Source organism: Thalia democratica, unplaced genomic scaffold (genome assembly GCF_965202585.1).
Source record: "Thalia democratica unplaced genomic scaffold, ktThaDemo2.hap1.1 HAP1_SCAFFOLD_384, whole genome shotgun sequence".
In the NCBI taxonomy this organism is placed as follows: domain Eukaryota; kingdom Metazoa; phylum Chordata; class Thaliacea; order Salpida; family Salpidae; genus Thalia; species Thalia democratica.
Window position 1 is genome coordinate 53,528 of NW_028139454.1, and position 20,105 is coordinate 73,632.

The following is a 20,105-nucleotide window of genomic DNA, read 5'->3' on the forward strand; positions in this document are numbered from 1 at the left end:
ATTTTTATTTCTTATGTTACTAAACAAGATTAATAGTACATTATTAAAAATAAAATTCTGTTAATTTTCGTTTTATTTTATTTTCTTTATTTTTCTATTTCGTTTAATTGATTGTTTTTTTACTAAAGATTTAAATATGTATTTAAAAGAAAAAAAAAATTACTTATTAGCTCGTAAGAAACTTTTAAAGCATGTGGTGTACCACTCGATAACCGAAAGGTTCCTTTGTACACTAGGTCCTTAGACAAAACTTTTTGAACGCTTTTTTTCTACCGTTTAATTTAAAATAAAATAAAGATATTTTACTTAACTAACTGGTCAAACAAACTATAAACAGTTTATGGTTAGGTTAATATATAAGTAAAAATGATTATATGTTTTTTTTTAGTTATAAATTGAGTAGTTCATATTTAAAAAAATACTTTTGCTTTTAAACATTTAAGCAAGGAGGAGTTACTAAAAAAGTTACTAAATTAAACTTTAAGTTTTCAAATACTTTTATCAAGCATGAAAATAATTGTCTTGTTTGATTGAGGTAGTATTTTTAAAGTCTGGTTTTATAGCTATCTTTACATCAATATATGAAAATAGAAACTTTTAAATTGATCAAAATTACTATTTTTCATAACGGAAATAGATATAATGTTTTTAATCAGGTGAAATAAAAGATAGTATAATATTTTATCATAAATATAATTTTTCATAAAAATTTGAAATTTTAACTTATAAGAAATAATTTACAAAAATCAACTAGAAGGCTTAAATAAATTTACAGAGGTGAGCATTAATTTCTTAACACTGCAAACCATTTATGTAGTTTGTGTTAAAAATATTTTAAATATTTTTAACTAATTAACGATAATGAAAATAATAATAATAATAACAAAAAGGATACAACTAAGTTATTCTTATTCAAATATTACAGCCGTATAGTCTAAGCTTATTTATTTTAATCAATGTTCTAACGTAAATTTTTAAGTAGAGTAAAAGTTTGGTAGATTATATATTAGAATGTAATATATATTTGTGCTTGTTTTACTTTTACTTTTGATTAAACTCATATTTATAGTTTAGTTATAAAATTTAGTTAATTAGCTTAATAATACAACAAATGTTTTTGAACTAATCTCACAGAGTTTAAGTTCAAAGCCAAAAAAATGTTTATCGATTTTTCTACTTACTGCTAACTTGTTACACTTATTTTTATACTTTTTTCGTTTTAATGCGTTAAAAAATTTAATTTAAAACATTTAAATCTATATTATATGAAAAACCTAATTAAATGTTTAACGAAAGCTTTTTAAGTTTTCTGTTAATGATCATTTAGTTTTACGAAATAATTAAATAGTATGACGTTTAAAAGAAAATATTTAATTATGTGCACGCATATTATAATTTGAAAATGTATTGTATTATAAACCAGTCATATATAAATACATTATAAACTTTTGAGATTTTTGTGTACTAATTTTGTAGAAGAACATAGCAATACATTTATTTAACTATCTATAATATGTAATTCTTATAATAAAGAAAAATATATAGTAAGATGGTTGATTTGTCTTTTAAAAAGAAAAAAACATTTACGAAGTAATTTTTTTATTTTAAAATCATGAAAAAAAACTTTTGCATTTGTTTGTATATTAACTTATTGATTTAAGTAAAAAGCCTGAACTTTGAACTAAATAGTTACTATATATATTTTCACTACAAGAAAGAAATTTCATTATTCATGTGACACGCATTGAACACGTGCAAAAATATATACTTAAACTTGATGACTCAACTTAGTTCGGTTGAAGTTAAACATCTGGCTTTTGAGTTCAAAATCTCTTATTTGAAACACGTATACAACAGGTGTTAGGTTCAGAAAAATAGGTTTATAAAAACAAATTCATTTATAGAATTTTTAACTATCTGATTATTTTGAATTATGTGTTTTATACAGATATTTGTACTTTATAGGAACGAATATTGATGTATATATATTTATTTTTAGATATATGGTTCAATAACCTCAGAGTAGTTGTATCCGACTTTAAGTAGTATTAAAACCATTTATAACTAATACTTTGATAGTAAGTAGTTAGACTAGTTTAATGATAAGGGTTCAAATTAAAAAGAAAGTTGTTTTAATCCTTTATCGTTTATTCAAAGTTAAATTTTTAATTTTTCAAATATAAAAAAAACTTAGAAATTAAAATAAAATTTTATCTAATATATATTGCTTTTATTTTGATAGAGGTCTCACGAAGTTTTTTGTAAACAAGTTTGAATTCTATATTGGCTTTGGATGTGGTATTTTTTTCATTTAAATCATTAACAAAAGGATTACTTAACAAAAATCTTTGGTGCTAAAGATTAAATATTATTCAAATAGTTGTTTTTTTTTACAATTGTTTATATACAATACATTAGAATCAATTATTATGCTAAACAAGTATAGTATGTTCAATATGTGAAAAAAAAATAGTTTGTAAAAACAAGCAGTAATGTAAATTAGCACCAAACCCTAGAACTATAACTTAATTTGGCATCTTATTAGTTATTACACCATTTTTAAATGTAGTTTATTTATTTATTTCTTAAAAGTCTTTAGAAACAACAACTTTTAAATGAACTACTTAAAGTAAAGTATTAAACTTTTTATATTTATATTTTATAAGTAAATTTTTGTTACCATTTCGTTATCTAATTTAGTTGTTTAATTTAGCTTTGAAAAAAAAGTTATTCAGTTAATTTAAAAAAAAAAAATAATTTATTTTTAAACTAACTAATTCTTTTATAACTTAAAAAACTATGCAAATTGAATTGTTTTGTATTTCTCAAGTAAAATTATTAGATTTTAAGATCTCTTTGGTAGTCGTAAAACTTTAACTTTTCAACTTGGTAAGTTTATTATAGAACTTAGTTTAAAACTTTCAAGTGCATAAACGGTGTATTTAATGTCATTGCTTTAAATATTTTAATTAAAACTTAATATTACGAAAAGCATAAGTTACATGCAAAAAAAAAAATTAATGTAATTATTGTTACAACTAAAATTTTTAAGTAGTAAGAAAGTTAGAATATAATAAGTAGTATTTTATAAAAGTTCAGAAAATTATTTTGTAGTTTTGTAGAGCACAGTTTTATTTTTTATTGTTTTTGAACCTTCATTAAATTTCAAATAAAAAAAATGATATAAACGGTTCTAGTTTAATCATTATAGAAACTTCAATGTAAATTTTCTGTTTGTATAATGTTTTCAAATCTAAATAGTTGTGTTCGATAATCTATTGGATAACTATTGCTTACAATTGTTATTCTACACGTTATGTTGTAGTATCGTGAAATTACAAATTTTCGAATTTTCAGATAGCTACAAATAGTTGCTTTTCCTAAAACTCTGAATTCTCCCTTGAATTATAGTTTTATTTCATTTCAAATTTTAATGCTAAACTTTTCAAAAGTAATGTTAGTTTTTAAATGTTAGTAATTAAATGCAAGTCACACGAAAATATACTTTAGGAATAGAAAGTAGTTTAAGTAATATATCCAATCTAAGTTTAATTATCCTTATTCAACTCACCTCACTTATATTGTACCTTATAGATATAGTTTATTTTTTACGTTGATTAAATTGCTTATATTGATAACACTACAATGTCATAGGTTTCTATTGTATTGATTTAAAAAAAGTTAAATTTAAAAACTTTTTAATAAGCATTAAAAGCTATGAACAGTTGTTTCATAAAACAGTTTTATGTTACAAATGTGAATAGTATGATTTTTATTATATTATATTTTGCTTCTTCCTCATAGAACATATTTAATACTATTACTAAGCTATTATAAAAAATTAGCAATTTTCTTAAGTGATATACACCTTATCTTATCTAATCTATTTTTTTATTAACAGCTCTCAAATCAACCAAAATCCATATAAGAAAAGCAAGAACTGGATTTCTTAAACGAGGATATAATAGAAAGTGATAAACAAACAGTAAGTTGTTTTGTAAAAATCTGAACCGTATATGCAGCTTTTAAATATTGACTTAATGCTTATAAGATTTTGAACAACACGTTTTAATATAAAGTGCTAACAAAATCAATTAAAATTTATTTGTAATATTTTTTAAGAACGGTTCTTTTTAAGTTTAAATAAAAAAGTACTTTAGAAATATTATTATTTTAGACTGAAGTTCTTTAAGATAAAAATATTTATTATACTTTGTCGTAAAAAGCAAAATGTATAAAGTTTTATGCTGTTCTTTAAATTCTGTCTAAAATTTGTTTCATTCGAAAAAATTATATAATGTTTTTTCGTTATTCAGCAAATAGTTATTATTACTGTTTAGTACCATCTTATTTACTATGGAAATTTCTAAAATAGTTTTACTTTGAAAATCTATAACGACTGAACTTTAATGATATCTTTTCCAGTTCTACTTGATATTTTTAGATTCAGTTACAGCCATAAGAATAATATCAACTTAGTGTTTAAAGTTTTTTTTTGATAAAATAATTTTTAGTTATCTAATTAAATATGTTAAATTTGCAAGTTTTTACTAAAAACGTGTTTGTAACAATAGAAAAATTATATATTAATTCTTTGGGGTATACAACAACGAAACAGTTTGCTATTTTTTACTGAATACAACATAATTTTGACAAAAATATGAGGCAAAAGGTTTCTGACATTTTTAAAGTTTATTCTTATGGCTTCTCAAAATAAAGTATAGTATTTACTTTACTACAAATGTATTAATCATATGCTTTATAGATTATACACTAAAAAGCATAATTGGCATAATTTTGACTTTTCACTTATTTTAATTAAGTATTTGAATATCTTGGCTTACTTTATAAATTTTTTTGTAATTATGTTTGACGTCTGTTGTCATATGACACTTTAGACATGGATTAACATAAACGTTATAAAAGTTTTATATATTTTCCGTTATCAATTACTTACATCATTCAATAAAAAGCTTAATGTCGAAGGGTAGAGTAGTAAAGTACTTTTTTAAATGTTTGTCTCATTTATTAAAAAAATTCTTTAATTTTGCTAGCACTATCTTTTTTTGTTTGGATAGTTAAAATTAGCTTTGAAGTTATGATGGTAAAAATCAAATAGAGCTCAATGTTTTTCATTAAGAAATAACAAACGTTAAAAACGATTAAAAAAAATGTTTAAAAACTATCTTCTCCTACTCTTTTATCTGAAACGATCGTTCTGAAACTTTCTTGGTATAATCTTATTTTAAAAATTAACAATCCAATACAAGGATTTCGTATTAACTTTCAGTAAAATATTTTTTTCACTTAAATTTGGATTTATTCAACATAATACTGACTAAATCAATTTTAATCACGTTTTAATTTTAACTTGTTAAAATTTAGAAAATTTTTGTCGACAGATCATCAAAACACTAGGAAACATTTTGTTTGGTTACTGTAAAACTACATACTTTATCTTTAAAAAGTGAGTGTTATTTAAATCAAAACTTCTAAATTTTTTTTTGTATAAAAAATCTTTTGATTTTTGTTCTGATACTTTCGTCTAATTAAAAACACTTATAAACATTTTATACAATAGCTTAATTATTTAAGAGTACTTTACTTCTAATTCTTTTGAAATTGCTACATTAAAATTGAGCGTTATGTACACTTAAAACATATGCTTAATTAAGATATACCCGTCTTTTAATTTTAATCAGTTAGTTACATCAAAAGTTAACCAATAAATAAATATATACAACTTTTAAATAAAACAGTATATTACCTTAAATGTAACTTACAGTTAACTATTTTGATGAAAATTTGTACTAACTGGTTGTACTACCTCTAGTAAAATAAGTAAACAAAATTAAAATGTTAAGCGAGATTATACTAATAAAATCAATTGCAAAACAATATTTTTCTTTACATTTGTCATCACGCAAGTTTATTTCTTTTTTACATTTTATAAAAAACAAACTATAAAAAGAAAAGAAAAAAACTAAGTTTCAAGAAAATTTTCCATTATTTAGTACATCTGCACACTTTACATACTTCCTTTTCCAACTTTTTGTTCTGCCTATAAAAATTTACTGTTGCAAACCCAAGACAACCGATGGCAGCCAAAACTCCACATACTGCGACTGATGCTTGAGTAGTGCTCAATTTAATATGCTGATATTCGTCTTTTATAATTGGTGAGGCAACAGCAGTTGATTGATCAAGACACAAAAATCTTAATTTCTGTGAAAAACATTGAGCCTCACGGCCAATGATCAAGGTTTTAACAATGGTTTCTAAATACACAAGCGGGCACTTTGTCTGAGGAGTGTTAGTGTCCACGTATAAATGGCCATGTACACTCTCCTTGTACAATTCGCCATTGGTGAATATCCGATCTTGCGATGCACCACACGGAGTTACATCGAGTCCAAGTTGATAAGTTGCGGAACCTCGGTGAATCTCGCAATTAGGGTCCAGTAGTTTAAGGACTGCAGTTTTGTCCTCTTCGGTCGTGATAGGGGCAAGTATGTGCCCCTTATCACGACAAAACTTCTTCGCCTCACAATTGCTTAACTCCTTGTTGTAAGCAGTAAATGTCCCAGAGGATGTTTTGGTAGAAAACTCACAAACCATCATAAAAAAAATATAGTACCTAAATAAATAAACTAAGTTTTAAGAGTTGAAATAAACTAAAAGTATTTAACTGCTTTTTTACTACAAGCATAAGGATTATTATAAGTTCGCCTAAATTTAATATATGTGTATAGTATATAGTTATAACATAAATATAGTTATAAAGATATATACTAGATAGTATTATTTTAAAATTTATAGTAGGCTATAAATACATTTTATTACTTTATGATGCTTAATATTATTTTCTTTTAATTTAAGAAGTTCGAAACATAACTTCAAAAGTTCAAATAACTGTCTTTTTAAAACATAACATACTTATTAACATAATTTGTTAGTAATAACTTTATTAAACGTTTAAGAAAAATATTTTAGGCTTTTATACTAGTATAATGAACCTTTAAACAACAAGACTTATTCAAACAGTAGGAATATAATTATTCAGATTATTTAGCTTTTGAAGCACTCTCCTTAAAATCAGTTATAATAATCAAACGATCCATTAAGCTAAAATAAGCTTATTAAACATTATTACTACAATAACTTTTGTTATAAAACTGATTAACTTAATAACAGTGTCCTACTATAGTATACTACTTTAACATTTATCTGCTATTTTAATCTTTAAACTATTGTAGTTATTTAAGTATGCACTGTTGAAAAACTAAAACTAATTACTTAGTTTTTACAATTTAAATTAAGGCAAAATTAAATAAATGATGTTAATTCTATATATTAATGAAATTTTTTAGTTTATATTATTCAATTTTATTTAAAATTTTAATTATAAACTTATAGACAGTATAAAAAATTAAGATGGTAAATAAAAATCATAACTGTTATAACTATTTCGTAAAAATGAAAATTCAATCTTGGAAACATTGTTTTGCAATTTGCACTAAACAGTACTATAAAATTATCAGTGTAATTTTTATCTAGCTTAAATAGTTTCCATATCTCAATCTAAACAACTAAACAACTTAACATTTAGTACCTTTTTTTTGTTTAATTCTATAGTTTCTGTTTTTTATTTGATTAAAAACAAGTAAACTAAGTTAATTAATATTAAAATTATACAACATATTACATAAAACAACGAAAGTCCTATAATTGAAACAATTTCTAGGCTTTAAAAAAAATTATTTTATTCTAGTTTAATCTTTGTTCACTTTAAAATATTTCGTTTAAAACTTGAAACTTATAATGAATTAAAGATTTCTAATTGCAAAAATTACGGAAATACTCCAAGAAACAACATAACCGAAAAAAATAAAACGCGTTTAATTTTAAAAGTAGTTTACAAAGAACTTTAAAATATTAATGCAAGGTTAAATAATGTTTACAAAATTTGTTTTTAATCAAATATACGTAACTGTAAACTACTGTTATTATACACTTTTTTCTTAACATTTCTTGAAAGTTAATTGTTTTACATGTAAGATATTATAATAGTATAAAAGTAAATAACTACGGTAGCTTCTTAGAAAACTTGGTAGTAAATATTATACAGTAAATAAACTTGAAAAACTGTCCGTTTGTTATTAAATTACGAAAATATATATAAATTAAAATTTATCTACGTCTTACTTAACTTGTAAAACTGCCACCATCTTTTTTTATTTTAATTTAACTTGTTAAAAATAAATGCACCTTTTACACAACAAGCATAACTAACTTTATTTGATTTTTTTTAATTTAATGTTTGCTTGTTAATAAATTACTTCAATTTTCCTTAAAATATTTAAGTAGATAAAATATTCTTTATAAAACAGATATACTTTCCAATCGCTACTGTATTTGACATAGTAAAATGGAAATAGGCTTCATAACAACATCTAAGCTCATGATATTTTTCTTGCCTATTCTATATCCTCGATCATTATTGGCAGGTTAGATGTACAAATTAATGTGTCTATTTTTCTTTACAACCTATAAGAATTGTAAAATATACCTCATGTTTTTTTAATTAAATAATTAACTTTTTTTTATTCTAGCACGATAAAAATTGTTACTTTTCTCTAAACCAACATTTTATTTTATCAGATGATATATGTCTTCACTCAATAAAACAAACCTATATTGAAGTACATAATCTAAAAAATACAACTGCTTTGCTTTCTGGAAACGTCTGTAAATACGGAGTAACAGACATGAATGAGCAAAACTATAAAGAAGTTCACAACTATATCAGTTGTAGATTTAATAACTCTAAAAATAGTAAAATACGTTACTTTAGATTGAACTATTTAAAGAAAAGTCAAAAGTTTGACAATAACAAAAAAATGTTTGTATACACATTCGACGGAGTAAAGTTAATAGAAAATGAGTTGCCTAATAAGCTTGTTTTGCCCAAGGTCAGTTCAATGTGCAAGAAACAGAAACCATCCTATATTGCAAGAAATATCTTAATCGTAGTTGCAGTTACTTTTATAGTACTATTAAGTTTCGTCTACATAAAGTTTCGTATACGTATAAATGTTAGTTCATTTTCTTTTTTAGTTCTGAATATAACTGCATCAACTTTAATTGTTATATAAATTCTTTTTTTTTAATGGTTATTGTAGCTTAGTATTTAAAATATAAAGTAAAAGCAGACTAAATCAAGAATTAATTTAAAGCTATTTAAGAGCTTTTGTTTTATATTAGCTAATATCATTTGTTTTCTCAGGAATTCATAAGAATTAGTGAATTTACTGATCGACTATTCTGTCTAAAAGTAAGTAAATTAAATGTATAATGATATATAATTAAATTTATACTTAAAATAAGTTACAATTAGTTAAAAGAAACAAATTTATTTTTTATCCTACTATTTTCTGAAAATGTAAACCCAAGCTTCTATTACTTGTTGATTGTTTTAAAAATTATTTTTTTTAATCGTTAGTTAAAGCTATTTAGTTGGTTTTTCAAAGCCTAACAAGGTTTAAGTATATTTAAAAAACTAGCTTTTAAAAGAAATTCTAGAAATTATTAAAACAGTAATATAACTAAAACAAAAACTTGCGATATAATCACTATAGTTCTTGATATTTCTAACTATCTTATAATTTTTGTGGTAGATAACTTTTAAGTAAATTTTAATATTTTTGATGTAATATTAACAGCTAGGAGACCTAAGTAAACATGAAAACGAAGGGGTTCTAGGCGGTGTAAGTTTTAAAAATTACCAAGAATATTATTTTTATCTAAGGAAATACTGTGTTTATTTTTTTCCTTATTGCAATTTTTAGTTTCAGTCTTTTTAGCAATCAAATTTAAACAGTACTTAAGTATATTTATCATATAAAACATTTGTTTCTTCCATTTAAATTTATTTTTGTATACAATTATTTAATACTTTGCAAAATAAGTAAAACTTAAAAAACAGTTTAATTCAGTTAAGTTTAGGGTAAAACTTGTATACATTTACAAGCTTTAAATTTGTTAACATACAATTAAATTACATTTTTTTACAACTTTGATAGCTTATTCAAAAGTTATAGGGAAAGTTTAGCACAGTAGTGCGGTCTTACGATGACGAATTTAAGACTGCAGTTGCATTGAAACTGCTGTTCAACAAACATTGCAGGTAAGAAAAAGCTGTATTGGTAAAAATTAAAGATGACTGAAAAATTTTTTAAAGTTATTTATGTTTTCAAATAATATAGTAAACTGTATAAACCAATAACTAATTACTAGTTGAGTACTGTTTTGCATATGTTTCAAACTTTCTTAACATTGCTATAAACGTTTAATTGTCTTGGTTTTTAAAAATAAAGTTAATGAAAAATTTTCGTAATATAAATATAATAATTTAGTTAAAAAAAACTTATTAACATTTTGTTTTTATTTTAATAAGTAATACAGTTTAGCTAAATGCATCAATCATTGCTTCTATAAATATAAAATTTACTAAAAATTTTTAGACCAAATAGTGAGCTTAAAAAAGAGTTGGTGCTGCAAGTGAAGGGCATGTGTCCAAATGTGTTACACACTTTCGGTTGTTTCACTGAAAGAAGAGGACGTTTGACACGGTGACTATTAAAATAATTATTAATTTATAGTATGTCCATAATATAAATGATTACTACAATAATTAAAAACATAATAAAATGACTGTTTAATAATAATTAATACTTTTAAACGTATTAAACATAACCAAAATCAACTTCAAGTTTGTTATCTTATAGTTTGTTTCATAGTTTAAACTTACATTTAAACTTAAAGGCTTTGGTTATCAATGAACAAGAAACAGTTCTACAATGACTTTAGATCCGGTAAGAGTATTAAATATACTGAATAAAATAATAATTTTCTTAACTTACTTGATTTGTAGAAAAGTTTTAGTTTATCAAATTTTATACTAAAAGAAACACAACCATATAAAAAGAATCAATCCATTTTTTTATTTCTTGAACTTTTTAAAAGAATTAAAATTTCAACTTATATCAACTATTTTTTTTTTTGCAAAAGCAATATTTTTTTTTGTATTAAAAGTTTTAATACTTAAAGTGTTGTTTTCTAGTATTTACGATAAAATTTATTTTAAAGTGATTAAAATACTTTTCTATTGTGTAAACACGAAATTGTTATGAATTATTTTCGATTACGAATTTTCTATTAATTTTTATTAATTTTTATTCTGTGACTCAGGTAAGATACTATTTATTAAATCCGAGCTCGCAAACTCGGACTTAAAGAATAAATTGGACAAGTTTATCGTAAGGACAGTCCGTCAAAACCTTAAAATTGCGCTTCAAGTCCTTCGTGGATTGGTATTTATTCATGATAAAGACATTATCCACAGGGACTTGAAGCCGCAAAATATATTTGTTGTTCGAGGAAATTACAAGATCGGAGACTTCGGTCTTGCGACTCAAAGTTAGTTGAATTATTTTAAATCATTTCCATATATTTAAAATCAAACTATACCCTTTTTTATTTAACAGGTAAATGATTAAAAGTTATATAAAAAAATAAAAGTACTTAATTGACTTGTTTAAAGTCAATAACTATATCAATTCATTAGTCACTGAAACTTGTTAAGATAACATTTTTAGACTAGTTTAGAAAATATATTATGTATAATTTAAAACTGGTGTGTTGTTATTTGTTAACTATCTCGTACTTGGAACAATTATTTTTTATTAACAATTTTCTAATTCTTAACTCATTGAAAAAGGAACTAGTAAAATTTAAAACTTTTATGTTGTTTTCTACTAAATGATTATGTACTTGTAGTAATCAGTTAGATTTAAAAAATCAATAATTAACTGTTAAATTTTTAGTTATTGAAGGACTAGAAGACTCCGGTCACTCTGATAGTTGGCGAGGAACTCCGAACTACATGCCCAGGGAACAAGTTAGTTTTAATTAATTACAACTTCTACAAATTTTAACTTGCAAGCTTAGTAAAATGGTATAATGTAAGAAGTTTAGACATTGAAGTTTGATAAAACCTTATATCATTACGAACAAAATATATTTTTTGTTAACTTGAGTTACCTGGTTTAATTAGTTTGTAACTTATCAATATAAGTTTTAACATAAACTAGAACAATAAATGATAAATTGTCAAAATAAATTGGAATTTTTTACGATTTATAAATTATTAAAAAAATACTTACAGACAATTGAGCCGTACGTATACACTGAAAAAGTCGATATATTTGCTATGTCGATTATTTTCAGTGTACTGTTCAGTTATACCAGTGCTGACGTCAATTATGACCGTGAAAATCACCAACATTAGAGAAAAGAACTTGAGTCAAAGTATTCCTCGTGCAATTGTTAGTTATTTTAACAACAAAAATGTTAAAAATATTTTAAAACATTTTTAATTGCTTTAAATACTGAATACCGACTTTTTTCATTTTCTTAATTTTTCAGAACTTTTGTACCCGTGTAAAAAACCGACAAAGAGTATTAGATTTATTTAATTTGATCGTTTTTTTAAATTTTGACACTCATTAAAAGAGGTAAGACTATTTTATTTGATATTTTTTTAAACAGCGACAGATGATAATCAATGGACTTGACGATGATAACCCATCAAGAAGGCCTTCTGCAAAGAGTTTCGTGGAAAGAATCAACTTGGCATTGGGAAGGCAGTGATGATTGTGTTTGAACTTTCGAGGTTTATGTTTATTATAAATGATCATAAGAAAAAGGAATATGATTTTCATTTATGTTGTACTTAATGTTTTTATATTTTGAACATTGTCTTTACGTTTAAGTTAGTGTTTTTATAGCAGTTTAAAAATTAAAACTATTACACATAAAAAAATATACTAAATCAAATTTACAATGTTACAGGTATGTACCAATGTATCATTTATTGTAGATTTTAACAAGAATTTTTTTTACATAAACCTAAATTATTATTAATTGTTTTCTAAGAGTTTTCTAAAGTATGAAATGATATAAAACTTTATTTTTGTTCGCTTAAATGTTTAATTAAGTTTGTTTTCTTACTCTTTAGTTTAATACCTTATATAAAAACTTTTAATCATTTATCTACATTGTTTAAAAAAAAAGTCTTTTGATTTTTGTCTAATCTTGATTCTTATACTAAAAACTTATAATAAAAGAGTAAACACTTGTTTGCAAGTTGTTCAAATTTTTTTTGTATACACTAACATTTTTACGCATGCTTGTAAATGCTATAGAATTATAATGAACTTTTTTTTTAAATATTTGATTCACTGTTGTTTTTCTTTTATTTTTCGTTGCAAGTAGTTAGCATGTGATTTTTGGTGTTTCTTTTTTCGTGTTACATAATAAAAAAAAAGGATTTAGTTTTAAATTTTTTATGTTAATTAAATAGAATATCAAAGATACTTTAAAGTTGTAGAAGCTGGTTATTATTTCATATTTGCTGTAATAATTATCCCTCTCTACAAGTTTAGTTATTATATTTATTATTTTAATAACTAACAAAAAAATTAAAATTATCTAATAATCCATCTCTAAAAAAACATAATTTTTTTATTGATTCTATAAAAAATACAGTAAAAGTCCAAAATATTTGAATACTAACTTTACCAAAACGAGAGAAAGGCCTAAAAGAAGTAAATTTAGTTATTTGTACGTCATTATTATGCTTACGACATTAGATTGAAGCTTAAACGTAATAAATACCTTTACGGAATATAAAAAATCACTTTACATCAAAAAATTATGTTTTTTATTTTCAAATTTTTATCCTTTAAAATTGAAAATAATTTTTTTAGTTTTAATTTTCTGTTAATATCATCGGAAAACATTTTATTTAGATTTAGTTTAATCTAAATAGAACTATACTTAAATTTACAGTACATTTATAGTAAAGTTTGCAGTAGAATATATTCTTAAACTAGTCTTTTAACAGATAAATTTAATTGTTTCATTTAAAAGGCATTCAAAAATTTTTCAAATTTAAAATTATGGCTAATCTTTGCTATTTTAGTTCTTATCTAGTTTTTAGCTAAACAAATTAAAGCTATTAATTAAAGCATGATCATTAAATAGTAAAACTAAAAAGTATTAAAAAAGTTTTAAAGTGTGCAATATAAAGCAGTTGAAAAGTTTTTGTTATACTTTTTAATACGTTTATTTTTGTTTACAAAAAAAACAGCATTTAAAATTTATGCTTTAGTGCTAAAATTAAGATAAGTATTAATTTGTTTTATAAACAATACTTATCAGTATTAACTAATTATTAGGTTTAACAACCACAAGCCAGTTTTATCTATTTTATTTAAGTTCAGATAAATATTTTAACGCTTATTATTTTTATTATATGGAACCTTGGTAGTAATTATGGAGAACTTTTCATTATTAAGAACAAAATATATAAAACTTAACTGTTCTACATATACTAGCTACTATATACCTCTATTAATTTTCTAAATATATTCGTTATATAAATGCTATATATCAAGCTATAGTTAAGAACACAACAAGTTTAAGTAAAACTATTGAGAAATTTTTGTTTCTCTTTTCTTCGATTTATTTTAAATACTTTCGATTAGAATTTTCGACAATTATTTAATTTTTTAACTTTAAATATCAGTAAGTCCGTAAATATAAATCATCCATAACTTAAATCATAACATAATTTAATATTTTAAGCGTCTTTAGTTCAGACATTAAAATTTTTATCGAAATTATCAGTTATATTATACTACTTTTATTAGATAAATGAAGTAATGAGACAGAATTGTATTCAAAAAGGTGCTTATTGTCCTTAAAATCTGTCAAAAAAAAAAACTGTGAACGAAACGTTAAAGAGATGCGAAAATTTGAACTTAAACTTGTTATGACTCAGATAATTTAAGCAGAATTTGTGTGATTCATTTATCTAGTTTCAACTTTATAACTGTTAAGAGTCTTAGCATCCAAAAGTTTAACTTAATTTGAAGGTAGTTTTTATTAATACATATGTACTATTTTATGTAATTTGGTACATACTAATTTTGTTACGCAGTTTATTTTTTAAAAATCTAGAAATAAATTTTGTAAACGTTTTGATTTATAATTTATTATAGTCTATCGCATTCAGTTTATATTAAAGAATTTAAATTTTTTATGGAAAAAAATACATAATTAGTAAACTAATGATATTACACAATTAAAAATTACTATTGTCATTCGAAGAACAATTTTACGATATATTAATATGTGAAGATAAATAAATAGTAGAATTATAGATTTAGTAAAGTTAATCAAAATAATCAGTTGTACAGTTTAAACCGGTTTGTTCTATATATGAGGTAGAACTTTAGTACTGATGAACTAAAACATAGTTCTAGAAAAACAAATTTATCAACTAACTAAATTTTAAAAATTCGAAGGGCTATGGAAACCCAAAATAAGTAAAACATCAAATTGTTTACAAAAACAAAAATAAGAGTTTATGAAATAAAAATTCATCAGCTTTTAAAAAATAATATTTTTATAATTGATTGTTCGTTATAATAGGTATATAATTTTAAACTTTAAATGATACACAGCTTATATTTAAAAGTTCTTAAACTTTAGTTTTAAATAGTTATTTGAAATTCAGAATTTTCGTTATCAATAATAATATTATAATGAGAGTATTTTGTAAATGAAAATGAAAAGCTTAAACATCTAATACTTACTTTTTTCAATGTAAACAATTCTCGTTTTTAGTTTGTTTTTTTTATTTTAACTCAGTTTTTATTAAAAATAAAGTTGTATTTAGGGAACTGTTTTGTTTTTCATATGACTTAAGAGGTAAATATACTTTATCGATGCTTAAAAAAATTTCGCATTATTTTTTTTCAAATAAAGTTGATGTAATATGAAAAACATTAATTAAGACTACTAAAGACTTCAAGGTGATAAAATATTAGATCTAACAATAGTAGAACTGACATAATGGGACTAAACTCTTTTTAACGAAATTTTTTCAAATCATAGTACATATCTGTGTAGTCTTGAAACTAGTTACCTAAAATACTATAGGACTTTTTCATAATTGTTTGTATTAATTAAGTAAAACAACAAACGTTCGTATTCTAAAGTAACATGATTAGTTACAGTTCAGTAAAATAAAGTACTAACATAGCTAGTTTTGAGGTTGATAGAAACAACTATAGCAAAAAATAATTTGAAAAGTTTATCAGTTCTAAAATTTCGTCCATCTTTTAAACATTTTTATTAAGTTGTTTACGAAGTTCTTTAGACAGTATGCCTTTAATGGTGTTATTTGTTTCTTTATAACTAGAAAAACGACAAAGAATTTATAACGTTAACTGTTTTTATTTACTACATCTGTTGTGGACAAATTTTTGAAAAATTAAATATAGATGAATAAGTTTTTTTTTACCCTAATGCAAGCAATAACTCATGAATTTTACAACGAAAGTCAAACTTAGTATTTGTAAAACACTTAAAAAAACAATTTTAAGAAGAACAAACGAGATCTACTTAATAAAACTAACTATATCAAAAAAAAAATAAATTGCATACAAAAAAAAAAACAAGCTTTAAAAACTAAATCTACAAGCTAAAGCAATCAAAACACTTCACTAGGTAAAACTTATAATTAAAGTATAGACTACGTATATACAACAAATACATGCTTGTGAAATCGTTACCTGTCAAAAAATATTTAGTTAATGTTTTTTATGAGCAATTACTACATATTATTAAAATTTAAAAGCAAATAAATAATTTCGATTTAATTTATTTTTAATAATGTGTAAATTACTAATTAAAATAGGGTTAACCTTATCAACCTGAATAAAAAGTAGAATGCGTAAAGAAGTCTAATGTCTAACAGTTGTAAGCTCTTCGTTTTTTATACTTTCTTATGCGTCGATACTTATATCAAAATTTTTGATTTATTTTCGGTTGATATAAAACGGTTTATAATAAAGCTAATAAATCAAAATGTTTAACAGCTAAGAAGTAGGTTGGTTTTGCCTTGTAGAAAGGTTTTAAAAAAAATAGTAAATTTATTATCAACAGCAGTATAGCTTAGCCTGTTTTAGTCAACATTTTCTAAATATTGACCTTCTACTATGATTGTCATCATGTAGCTACTTTAAAACATAAAACTTTCGTTTTTAAAATAGTTTGTTTCATATTTTTTAATATTAAGCTTATATATTATAGTAAAATAAAAAATAATTTTACAAATAGGTAACCATTTTACGCTTATGAACTTAACATTTTTGTCTAGTTCTGTTTACAATAGCATTTTGTTTAATTTTAGAGTCAGTGAAAAAAAAAGGAAAATATTAACCGAGTGCAATGGAAAGTTTGGGAATCTTTCACGAAAGTAAATTATTACTTTAATTAACAAATTGTGGCATTTTAATAGTTTTTAAACATGTTTAAAATATAAATATAAATAAGAACTACTAATTTAACAAGTTTTATGAACGAACTAAAAGCAAAGAAACCATAGCTACGCTCTAATGACATTGTCAAAAATTTAAATAATAAACTATGTTTTAATTTTAGTTTTTATACGTTTAATATTGACCGAACTTGCGATTGTCTTATCATTTAAACGTAATATATGATTATTAAGGTTATAATGTTTTAATTTTTATAAAAACACCGTTTGTTTTAATGATTTTGTTTTTTGAAGTAAAAGAATTATAGATTGAAAACCAATAAAAAGTATTTTTTAAAATTTTGAAAACAAACTGTTGAACTAAAGCGTAAAAACTTTATTTATAGCAAATTATTTAAAATATTTATAACTTAACTATCGTAATTTTATGTATAGTTTTTAAAGTTTTTTATAAACACCATACACGATTAACTTTTTAGCTTTTGTCTATAAAATCTAAGTTTAACATTTTTAGTAATATGCTTTTAAAAATATGCGTTTGATTTTGCACATAAAAATTTTTAGGTTGATTTAAGTTTGAAACTATAGAACTATAAGACATAAAACAAATTTAAATTTACTAAATAGAAACATAAGTATCTAACTGAAAAAAAAAATAAAGCATTTAAGAATAAACTAGTTTCTTATAAACTAAAATTTTAACTATAAATATGTTTAAGTCTATAAAAAAGAACAAAAACTTTTACTACGATTTTTATAACAAATAACGTTTTATATTATATAATTAAACTTCATAAAATTATGTACATAAAAAGAAACATTTAGTAAAGCTCATTTTTATTTTATAGTAAAGTGTTCAAGCTAATATATCAATTGTACTGCTTAATAAAGACCTATGTTTCTATTTTAATTTTAAGTTTTAGACAATTTTAAGACACTTTACAGTAGTTGTAAATATTATTTTATATACCATATACGCTGAAAATCATATAAACATAAAATCTTTTGCTATCTTAATCAAAAATAATGACTTTTTCAGTCTACTATACTAAATTAGAAATGCTTGGATCTTCTAAAAACTTGTAGTTATTACATAAAATTTTAACACATTTTGATTGATACCTGCAAAAGATATTTTCAATTATGATAGAATTACACTTTTTACCAAGTTTTATTAACATTTTAATTATACTTATTCTTTTTTTGTTAGGTCAATTTTTTTCACTGTAGTACTTTTTTTTCTTAAGAACATAAACAAAAAATTTTTCTTACTTTTTAAAAACCTCAACTTTTTTAAATAAAGACAGAATTATTTTTTAAGTGTAAACCTATATAAGTAACAAACATTAAAAGCTATTTTCTGTAATTTTATTGAACTATGTTAGAAATTTTACCGTTTTATTTAATAATTACATTTAAATGTGAACTTTAAAACAAACCGAGGAGCAAACGGATGTTGAATTACATTATAGAAATGCTGATTTTTAACTTCAACTTGAATAAATCATTATTATCTATATCATATAAAGAAAGTTTAACCTATGTTTTTGAAATGCATAAAGTTACAACAATTGTTACCTTAATATAGTAAAAAAGTAAGAACTGTACTCAGTCATCTTTTTAGATAACTTAATAAGTTTTACGAACTATAAAATTGTGTAATTTTAAATAAGTTAGTTTTTTCTTACAGTCAATATAAGTCGAGTTTAATCAATTAGTATTTTAAATATAATCTTGGTTGTTTTGTTAACAATGGAAATATTTACGGTTAAGGATATTTTAAATTTTATATAGGTTTTAAAATTAAATTGTAAATATATTTATTTGGTATTGTGTTGCTGCTGATTGTCATTTGACATGAAAAATTCCTAAATATTTTTAAAAATGGTAATTTAAGTTTTAGTTAAAGTTTAAATTATACAGTTATTATTGCTTTATTTAGGCATACAACTTTTTTTCTTGTTTCTGGTTTTGTTTCTTATACGATTAATGTTTAAGTGTAAGTAAATATTAATGTATATTTATATGAAGTCGTTTTTTAAAGATGTAATTGTAATTGAAAATTTTTTTGAGATAGTAGATTTAGAAACTAGTTATCACTAATTTTCTTTTTTAATATTAAATTTTCTAAGATACTAATTACTAGAACTTGTATTAAAACTAAATTTGTAAAGCAATGTTATACTTATTGTGAAGTATTTTAAATACTTTGATATTTTCTAGAAGTTTAAATTTTTAGTTAAAAAATATGCTTAACTGAATGACACATGTTACCTTTCGTACAATTTTTGTATACTATATCGATTGTTTGTGCAAAACAGTTATTTTTTTATAAGTTTTAGAAAGTTTTTGATTTTAAAGGCAAGGTTTAAATACTCGTGAATGAAAATTTAGGGGTCTAAAGTTTTTTTTATCAAACGATAAAAACAAAATTAAAACCTTCTTTTTTATTAATTGTATCATTAAAATACGGTCTTGTTTTTTAATTAAAGTTTATGAATTTTATTTACATAAAGTTTATGCTTGTTTGCAAGTTAAAAAATAAATATTTTAGTGTTAAACTAATACTTAAAACCGCAAATTCTAGACTTTTAAGTAAAACAGACCACATATAAATATATTATCTGTATGAAATGAAAGAGAACAGTCATTTTTTTTATACTATTAACTATTAAACTTGTACAAATAACAGTCA

The 20,105-nt window shown here is 22.7% G+C and overlaps 1 protein-coding gene across 1 annotated transcript; it reads left to right on the forward strand.

Annotated features, from left to right (window-relative positions):
- The first annotated feature begins 8,900 nt into the window (after positions 1-8,900).
- Positions 8,901-12,711, forward strand: LOC145846275 (aurora kinase C-like). The gene is made up of 7 exons (XM_082953153.1): positions 8,901-8,972; positions 10,101-10,186; positions 10,524-10,621; positions 11,251-11,478; positions 11,886-11,959; positions 12,227-12,289; positions 12,610-12,711. The coding sequence occupies exons 1-7, from the start codon at positions 8,901-8,903 to the stop codon at positions 12,709-12,711; spliced, it is 723 nt and encodes a 240-aa protein (XP_082809279.1).
- Positions 12,712-20,105: the final 7,394 nt, after the last annotated feature.